General features: G+C 39.5%; 1 protein-coding gene across 1 annotated transcript; it reads right to left on the bottom strand.

Annotated features, from left to right (window-relative positions):
* Window positions 1-1,211: 1,211 nt before the first annotated feature.
* LOC114690990 (E3 ubiquitin-protein ligase RNF6-like) lies at window positions 1,212-2,554 on the bottom strand. Its single transcript, XM_037208238.1, is given in 1 exon segment — window positions 1,212-2,554. A coding segment is annotated over 1 exon segment (1,215 nt). The 5' UTR covers window positions 2,427-2,554.
* Between the last annotated feature and the right edge of the window lie 8,132 nt (window positions 2,555-10,686).

Raw genomic sequence — 10,686 nt, 5'->3', positions numbered from 1 at the left:
TTAAATGTTCCTTCATAGGATTGAGCAATTCTATAGTTGTGTATACTCGTGTGTGTGTGTGTGTGTGTGTGTGTGTGTGTGTGCGATTATGATTAAATAGGAAGCAAATATACAATGGCATATTTATATTGTGGGGTACTACGTTAAGTATACCAAAAACTTAAGCTAAAAAAGGATTAAAAATTAAGTGCTGGAACTTTGGCTCAGTGGGTAAAATGCTTGTTTCACAAGCATGAGGACCTGAGTTCAACTCCCTAGCACCAATGTTAGAAAAGAAGCCAGACATGGGGAGATGTGGCTGTATTCTCAATAATAAAAGGCAGAGCAAGGAGGCTCCTAGCCAACTGGTGAGTTTCAGGCTCAGTAAGACACCTTGTCTCAAATCATAAGGTAGAGGTGGAGAAGGAGAAATACTCAACACCAAACACTGGCCTTCACAAATGCATCCCCACTGCCATATCACCTATCCATCACATGCATAACCTATACAAAGTATAAAAAATTTCAAAGATGGAATATATGAAGGCTTTAATTGAAATAAACACAGAAGAAAGAGAAGTGGGAAGATTAAGTTACATGAAATATGCCACTTATGATATGGCAAATATACTATGCTAACATAACAGAAGCTATTTATGTTTATATAGCTATGTATTACATCATAAAACAACAATAAAATATACTTTTAACAAAGAGAGAAATGTGCAGTGAATCAATGGGGAGTGGGGAGTAAACTGGAAGTACTCATCAGTGACCAGCACATCCTGGAAAAAAAAAATCAACAAAGAACCATTAGTAGCCAATAAAAATTTCTCTAAAATAGACCCAATGCTTTAACACAAGGCAAGTCTTATAAATACAAGAAGATGAAACTGAAATACAAGAAGGAAATAATTTCTTAGATTCTATATGATCACACAATAAAATACAATTAGTAATCAGTAAGAGGAAAGACTACCAAAAATGTAAAGATTTATGGAGGATAATGTAGATGTAACCAACCATCTTATTAAATAAGAAACACAGAACCAGTGCAAAGAAGAAAGCCAAGAGGTCAGAGCTAAGAGCTAAAACCTTACCCTTCCTCCTGCAGTGGTCCTACCTCTCCGAACCAGAACTACTTCCTGTGTGTCTGTGTTTTTATAGTGTTTCTGTTCTGCCTTCTCATTGGTTGTAAACCCAACCACATGACCGCCTCCTCACGGCCTGTCTTATGGACCTCCAGGACGAATCCTCCTGACTTGCAGGTCTAGTGTGATTGCTGGATGGAGCTGTGTGGCAGCTAAGGACCTGATGATTTCTCCTTCTTCTACTGTTATTCTTGACACAAGTCTTGAGTTGGGCAGCGGTGTATAAACGGTACCTCTGCGTGCTCTATCTTGCTCCAGAAAGACTTGAGTTACACCTCTATGCCTAACAGATCTGTTCCTACCAGTTTGCTGAAGTGGTCTACTCTGCCGTTGGGAATTAGGATATACAGTACCATTCTGTGTCCGAATTGGGGACCGGCTTCGACTACTGAAAACAGGACGCAATCTTATTGGCTCTAATCTTTGGTTTGTGTTTCTCACTGTAACATTACTTCTAGCCCTGTTTTCCCAAATATGTGCTGCTCCAAACCGCTGCCATTCCCTTTGCCTGAGATTACTACCATCTGACTGGTCTGTGTGAGTGCTGAGGACATTAGGGCGATGGCCACTAACTCTAGGAACACCAAGTGTTCCTCCAATTCCATTTCTTAACCTTCCCCGTGCTGAGAACAATCCTTGCACTGAACCCTGCCCCCTTGCACCATGCCTAACCCCTGGGACACTGGAGTCACCGCCACTGGAACTCCTCCTGGAGGTTTGGCTTCTCGTTCGCATAGCCACAGGACTAGATGATCTTTGCTGCCTAGGATCTCTGCTAACACCTGACACAGGAATGTCTGTATAATCCTCTCCATGAGTTCCAGAGCCTCTGTTGTCAGGATTTATGTGGATTTCCAGGCTGAACCCAAACTCTCCACTGTTTGGGTTTGTTCGGCTCACAGCTCTCTAACTTTGGTTCCCATTCTGTTCACTTCGAGTCACATTTCCAGTGCGCTGAAAAGTGTTCAGCCATCGTAGCAGAGAATCCTCATCTGAATGATCTCTAAGGTTTTCTGAGTCTCCATCACTTGACCCACTCCTCGAGCCAGGCTGGGATGCCAGCTGCTCCTTTGCTCTATCTAAGCGCGGCTGTAGCTCCTCTGACGTTATGTCTCCAGGGGTGCCTAAAAGGTTATGGTCTCTCATTAGCCGATAATCTTCATCACTGAGCTCATTAATAAACTGGTAATAGGCTTCTTCTCTGTGGAGACGCTCTTGCTGCCATCTTCTCTCATTTTCTTGAAATGAGATTTCTTCTCCACTACCACTTGATCTAGGAGGTCTGAATGGATTCATACTGAGGCGTCGTTTCCTTATTTTCCTTTTAACATTCTTTTAACATATGAAACTGTATCCATTCTTCTGTTGTTTGTGCCTTTTTTGAGAGCTGCTCATCTCCAGTGGGATGACCCGCAGTTGTCCTCTCTGAGGCAGTGAGGAGGCGGAAGGTTCTGCGGCCGAGCCTTCGAAGGCCGCTACGCCCTCCAATCGTCCACTGAGGCGAGAAGCTCAGAATCTCTACAGCTGTTCGGGGTCAACCCACCGTAGAGAAAGCTACGAGAGAGGGCCGTCAGGTGTCCCGCAACCCGGGCGGGGTTGCCTTCTCTGCTTTGCGGTTCTACAGCGCTTGAGACCCGTGTGAAGAAAATGAAGATTTCTGGGATCTCAGAGCATCTGGACACTGGGCGACGCCTTGTAGCTTTCTGCCGAGGCAGAGTCCATCTGGCGGTCCTGCTGCTGTCCTTGGCGCCATCTACTTTGGGTAAATCATGTGAAACTCCTAAAGATCCTCAGAATGGCATGGTACATGTACACACAGACATTCGGGTTGGATCCAGTATTAATTATACTTGTAATCCAGGATACCGCCTCCAGATGAAAATATATAATCGAATGACAAAGAGGATGTAGTCACAACTGAGGACAGTACAGACTTCAGTAAGTCTGCAGTTTGGTATTCTGCCCCCTAAAGCCTCAGATTCCCAGGGGTGACCAATTTTGACTTTATAGTTCCCCTGGTGCTGAGTGGGAAGACCCATCCAAGGTTCTATTTGCACATCACCAACCCTAGATCACCTCAGTGATTCCCTCTGACAATCAGCAGCAAGTTTCAGTACTCCACGTAGCAGAACTTCAGGCAGATATTCCTCTAGGAAGAATCACAGAAAACAGAACACCCAAGTAGACTAGGAAGAAGGGGAGCCAAAAGCTGAAAGCGAAGTCTGCTCCAACCAGTGCACAAAGCACAACAAAGAAACACGATGAGTTTCACACACCACCACCTAAGACCCATCCCCAACTGACCACCTCCCTAGAAGGGAACCCAAAGCTGAAGAGCAAGCTGAAACATCTGAGAACGGATACAGAGGCTTACTTCTTAAAAGAATTGATGGTAACAGAGAGATTAAAACAAACAAATGCATGAATTAAGGAGAGCTTGAAAAGACAGTCTTAAAAGTGAATGAAACTGTAAACTGAAGATGTGCTGGCTAGTTTTTATGTCAACTTGACACAAAGTAGGGTCTTCTGGGAAGAAGAAATCTTAATTGAGAAAATGTCCCCCATAAGATTATCCTGTAGGCAAGCTTGTAGGGCATTTTCTTGATTGATGATATACATGGGAGGGCCCAAGCACTGTAGGTGACACCACCCCTGGGCAGGTGGTCAGGGGTGTATACGAAAACATGCTGTACCATGAGGAACAAGCCAGTAAGCAGCCTCCTCTGCAGCCTCTACATCAGCTCCTGCCCAGGTCTCCTCCCAGTTTTGAGTTCCTGCCCTGACTTTCCTCACTGATGGACTGTGCTGTAGACATGTAAGTTGAAATAAGCACTTTACTCCCCCAAGTTACTTTTGGTGATGGTGTTTTGTCACAGCAATATAACCTTTAACCAGAACAGGAGCCAAAAGTTCAACACAGGGAGGTAAAATTCAGCAAGAAGATTGAAAGTTTAAAAAAGAACACAACATAAATACTAGATTGGTAGGATATCCAGTGGTTCTCCAACCTTCCTAATGCTATGACCCTTTAAGACAGTTCTTTGTGTTGTGGTGCACCCCAACAATAAAATTGTTTTCATTGCTACTTCATAACTAATTTTGCTACTGTTATGAATCAAGATAAATATATGATATGCAGGATATCTGACACGAGACCCCTGTGAAAGGGTCATTTGACCCCCAAAGAGGTTGAGAACTGCTGATATAGTCAATCAAATAAAAACCACAACAAATACCATCATTAATAGACAAGACTGTGCAGATGAACAAATTTCATGAATGAAGGACAATTATACAAATAGACATTTATAGGGGAAAAAAGTGAAGAACATGAATAATTTCAAGAAGTTTAGGATGTATTTGAAAGGCCAAACCTGGGAATTCATGGGCAAAAGAAAGAGCAGAGATAAGAGAAAATTGAATAGACAGATTGTTTAGTGAATTTGCAGCAGAAAACTCCCCAAATTTTCTCAAAGAAGTAGTCAGCCAAACACAAGAAATATAAAACACTCCAAATAGATATAACCAGAAAAGAAACTCTCCATGAATCATCGTAGTCAGGATGTCGAAATGTACAGTAGGGAAATAACCCTAAACACAGTGTGACAAAAAAAAAATTCAACTCACATGCAAAGGCAGAAATATCAGAATTTCCCCAGACTTATTTCAGAAGCAGTAAAAGTCCAAAGAGCATAGAATGAAATGCTTCAAGTTCCAAAAATAAATAACTGTGAACCAAGCATGTTATACCCTGCACAGATTTAGAAATACAATTCAGAAAATCATATGGAACCACAAGAGACCATAAATAGCCAAAGCAACCCTAAAAAGTGAAAACACTACTGGAGGCATTACAATACCCAACCTCAAATTATACTACATACTATAGTGATAAGACAGCCTGGCACTGTCATAAAAATAGGTAGACTAATGGAATAGAATATAAGATCCAGGCGTAAAATGAAAAGGCCACGTTCACTTAATTTTTGACAAAGGAGGCAAAAACCTACATTTGAAAAAAAAAAAAAAAAAGATAACCTATTCAACAGAATGCTGACAAAACTGAATATCTACCTGCAAAAGAATGAAATTAGATTCATATCTTTCTTGGACAAAAATCAATTTGAAATAGACCAGAGACCTTAATTTAAAACCTGAAATGCTGAAACATCTACAAGAAATTATAGGGGATGCTCTCCAAGATATGAATGAATACAACACCAAACACAAGGGGCTTATCTCTGAGTATCAAGAGATGGGACTAGAAAATAAAAAGTTTCTACATAGCAAAAGAAACTATAAGCAGGGCAAATAAACATCCCACAGAATGTGAGAAATCATATAGGGGGCTAATATCCAGGATTTACAAATAATTGCAGAAATTAAGTGCCAAGGAAATAAAACTGTTAATCAACAAATGGATTAATTAACTGAATAATTTTCAAAGAAGAAACACAAGTGGCCAATAACTGTTTTAAAAAATCATTTAATATCCCTATATACGAGATAAATGTAAATTATAACTACTTTGAGACACTGCCTTACCAAAATCAGAATGGCTACCATCAAAAAAAAAAAAAAATCCGACAACAAATGTTGGGGAGGGAGTGGAGCAAGAGGAACCCTTATTCACTGCTGGTGGGGGTGGAAGTTAATACAGCCAATATGAAGATTAGTCTGGAGTTTCCTCAAAAATGAAAAACAGGATTACCACATGACTCAACTATTTGGTTCCTATGCATAAATCTAGAGAACTTCTTATCGTACCACAGAGATATCTGCCCCTCATATTTATTGCTGCTTTATTCACTACAGCAAGAAATGGAACCACCTGAAAATTTTATCAGCAGATGAATAGGTACTGAAAATCTAGTACATTTATAAAATGGAAATTATTCACCTCATCTCTTAATTCTGGTTTCAATTGCTGTGGTAAAACACCATAACTAGAGAAACCCGGGAAGGAAAGGTTTATTTCACTTTACAGTTCCGGGTAACAGTCCTGAGTTTAGTCACAGCAGGAACCTGGAAACAGGAACTGAAGCAGAAGCCATGGAAGAGGCTGCTTACTAGCTTGCTCCTCGTGGCTTGATCACACCATACCCAGGCCCAGGACCACCAGCCCATATGTAGCACTATCCACCCCAGGGGGATGGGTCTCTCCACATCAATCATCAATCCAGAAAAGGCACCACAAGCTTGCCATAGGCCGATCGAGCGGGAATGTTTTCTCAAGTGAGGTTCCCTTTTTCCAAAATGACTCTAGTTTGTGTCAAGTTGACATAAAACTAGCCAGCATGGATCCAAAGAAAAGGTGAGATCACAAAGCTTGCAGGGAAAGAGAAGGATTTGAATGTATAATACACTAGGCTACATAATCTCTCATAGTTTTGGTTGTGAGCCTAGCCTTTAGCCGTTGAGCCATCTCTCCAGCCCACAGGCTACACAATCTCAAAAAGAAAAAAATCATGTTCTATCTCATATGTGGACCCTGGCATATAATACACATGTGCACATATGTAAACATATGTGTATGGGTACAGCATCACATGTAGAAATAAGAACAAAATGGTAACTATTAGGTGATGAGGAAGAATGGAATGCAGGGAATGGACACCGGAGTACTGAAAGAGGATGTAAAGTTAATTGGTTTTTATTTTGTTTTCCTTGGTTTTTTAGTTTGAAATCTGCCCCTTACTTCTTGTGGTGGATAAATACATAAAAATATAACTGACAGAGAACATGTAAAATTCAGTGCGAAGCTCCATGAATCATAATGACTATCCCATCCGTACAGCTCATTGAGAAAGACATACTTCTAAGTCTGGATAACCTGGCTGTGTGGTGGGGTTATTATTATTATTATTATTATTATTATTATTATTATTATTTACAAGTTCTTTACAATGAAATCTTAGTTAAACTATGAAATAAATTGTTTCCTAGAAAAGTACATGCGTGGCTCACCAGGTGGCAGAGGCACAGGTAAGCTACTTGTACTGCCCTGCATGGTCCTCAACACCTTATTTCTGTTTGCTCTGGGGTTACTTACCAGGGACCTTGTCCTCCCTCTGGGACCCAGTAAATCTCAAGCCCCTCCCAACATGGAACTTCTAGACAACTCAGGGGCTTGTAGACACAAATAGCTTACCTGTACTCCCCAGCACAGATCTCCTCCCCAACATCTCGTTTTCCCATTTGTCCCACAGTTGCTTTCTAGGGGTCCTGAACTCCCTTTGAGATTCAGTAGATGCTAGACCTCTTCAGTCCAGGGACCTTTCTACCCAAGTAGCAAGGAAAAACAGGCAAGCTCTTCAGTCCTCAGCACATTTCCAATCCCCCACCCCAGTTGCCCTGGGTCTGGAACTTCCCCTCAGCACCGCTCCTTCTCTGTGAGACTCACCAGTTCTCAGCCTGTTCCCATAAGGACTATAACCAATACATGTGTTGTGAAGACTCAAGCCATTCCTAGTACATGCTGCCAGTGGGAAATTGTTCCAAGCTCCTTTACCAAGCTCCTGAAAGCACCTCATTGTGGCTGAAAATTAGAAGAACTTGGGAAATTGACGTCCCAACCCTGTTTTGAATTTGCCCCCTTCCTACACATAGAAAAGACACAGCTGAAAAAAAAGAAATATGACTTTATCAAAAAAAAAGACAGAAAGGAAAGAAAGAAGGAAGGAAGGAAGGCAGAAAGAAAGAGAGAAAGGAAGAAAAATTCAATCAATAAAGCATCTTCTGATTCACAAATCTCAACAAAGGGAAAAAACATGAAAAACTAAAATATCACATCTCCTCAAAAAAAAAAAATACAGATCCCACTGTAATAGCCTCTGTTGAGAATGACCTAGAAGAAGACTCAAAGAATTCAAACAAATAACTGTAAGCATGGTCAACCCAATTAAAGAAAACAAATGCATGAATAAAATAAAGAAGCAACCAAAGATATGGAAATAGAGTTTTAATTGTTTAAGAAAACCCAATCTGAAACATGGCCAGAAATTTAAAAAAAAAAAAAGCCAATTAAAAATCCTCAATGGAAATCCTCACTAACAAATGCCAGCTGTTATGTCTATTGCCTCCAATACCCCTACTTCCTACAAAGAGGACAGCCTCCACCTAGAGACTGAGGCCACTGGACTTTGCACTGTTGAAAAGAAATCAGATTTAATGTCTAGCTCCCTCATATCTTACTCTTGATAGCAGAGGCTATGCTTTGCCCCCTGTGAGAAACCCAAATGACTCCCATACTAGAATCTGCTGTCTGCCTTCTCGCAGGACTTCTGCTGACACTCTGTGCTGATCTCTGTATGCTCGAACAAAGATAGTGCAGAACCACTACCTCTGAGAGAGTAAAAAAAAAAATATGACAGAAAAGGTAAGCAAATTACAGTGTGGAGCCTTACAACAGTGAAAGAATACAAACTTTTTATGATTAAAAACAAATAAAAGGAATTTATAGTTACTAAGCCATCTCTACAGGGGATACTAAAAAAAGCAATCTCAAGAGAAGAATAAACACACTCTAAACAGTATCAGGACAGATACTCAAAAGATTTTCAAAAGAGAAAACACAAAAAAATGGCAGGAACTAATGCATATCTTTCAATAGTGACTCTAAATACTAGTAGTCCCAACGCCCCAATAAAAAGATACACACTAATAGATTGGATTAGAAAACAGGATCCATCTTCCTGTTGTATTAAAAAAAAAACAAAAAACCAACAACACACCTCACCACCAAAGACAGACATCACCTTGGGGCAAAAAGAACAGAAAAGGCTGTTCCAAGTGAATGGAACCAAGAAGCAAGTGGGTGTCGCTATTTTTATATCTGACAAGTCAGACTTCAAAGCAAAATCAGTCCAAAAGAAATAAGGAGGGAATTAATACTCACTAAAGAAAAACTTCATCAAAAGCATGTAACAATCCTAAACATAGGGTTACCCAGTTTCATAAAAGAGACATCATTAAATCAAAATCCATAGATTAACCCAAATACAGTGGCAATAGGTGATTACAATACCCTGTTCTCACCAATTGATAAGTCATATGGGAAAATAAAAACTTAACAGAGAAACTGTGGTGTTAAATGACACAATAAACCAAATAGACCTAATGTATCTAAAGAACATCCCACCAGAAGACTAAAGAATACACATTCTCTTCAGCAGTCTATAGAACCATCTCCAAAATTGATCACATGTTAGAACACAAAGAACACCTCAACAAGTACAGAAAATTGAAATAATGTCCTGCATGCTCACTGACCACAGTGGATTAAGGCAGGCTATCAGTCACAATAGAAACCACAGAAAGAACAAAATGAAGCAGCACATTACTGAATGATGATTGAGTCAAGAGGAAATCAAGAAGGAAAATGTAAAATGCCTATAACTGACTGAAACTGAAAACATATTATATCAAAATCTATGGGCAACAAAAGCAGTCCTAAGAGGTTGACCAAGGTCTGACATGAAGAAAATTTGACAGTGGTTGGTTGGTTTGTTGGTTTGTTTTTGTTTATTTAATTTTCATTTTTGTTTCTCTTATAAGAAATAGAAAGAATATAAAGTTGGGTAGGTAATAAAATAGTGAAGATCTGGGTCCTCTTTATCTTTGTGGAAAGGTAAAGAATATGATTGAAATATATGAAAAATATTTAATAAAAAAACTTGAAGTATCTCAAATCAATAACGTGATATACCTGAAAACTTAGAAAAACAAGAACAAACAACACCCCAAAAGTAGGTTAAAAGAAATCATCAAAATCAGAGCTAAAATTAATGAAATAAAAGTGAAAAGTGGAAATATAAACAATAAAACAAAGCATTGGTTCTTTGAGAAGATTAACAAGAATGGGTACCTCTAGCTACATTAACCAAACGGAAGAAAGAAGGGATTCAAATTAATAAAATTAAAGAATGAAAAAGAAGACACTGCAATAGAAACTGAGAAACTAAGAGAATAATAAAGGACATATTTTTTTAATCTTTATTTAACCAAACTGGAAAAACTAAAATAAATGGGTGAATTTCTAGAAGGGAAGTGGGAACCAAGTGCCACTCTTGGCCAGGATTCTATCAGCAAGTGGGAATTCCTTAGCAGAGGAAAAACCAGCTTTCTTCAATGGAGTGACAGCAGATTTATTAACCATACTCTAGAGCAAGCATAGTGCTCATGAACAGCAGGCAAACACAAGTCAAAGTACAGGGCTTTATTTTTTATTTATATTTTAAGAGACAGAAAGAACATGAAGTTGGGTGGGAAGTGGGGACAGGTATGGAAAGAGTTGGGAGAGGTGAAAAATATGATCAAAATACATTGTGTGACATTTACAAAGAATAAATTTTCTTAAAGAAAAAAATGCATGCCAGATATGGTGGCACACATCTTTAATTCCAGCACTGGGCAGGCAGAGGCTGGAGGATCTTTGAGTTCAAGGCCATCCTGCTCTACATTGTGAGCTCCAGGATAACCAGGACTATGTATAGAGACACTATCTCAAAAAAAAAAAAAAAAAAAAAAAGGAAAAGAAATTTTCTCACTAAGAATC

Source organism: Peromyscus leucopus, chromosome 7 (assembly GCF_004664715.2).
Source record: "Peromyscus leucopus breed LL Stock chromosome 7, UCI_PerLeu_2.1, whole genome shotgun sequence".
Classification (NCBI taxonomy): Eukaryota; Metazoa; Chordata; class Mammalia; order Rodentia; family Cricetidae; genus Peromyscus; species Peromyscus leucopus.
Note: the sequence above shows the minus strand (reverse complement) of the source record. Positions and strands in the feature narration are given on the sequence as shown.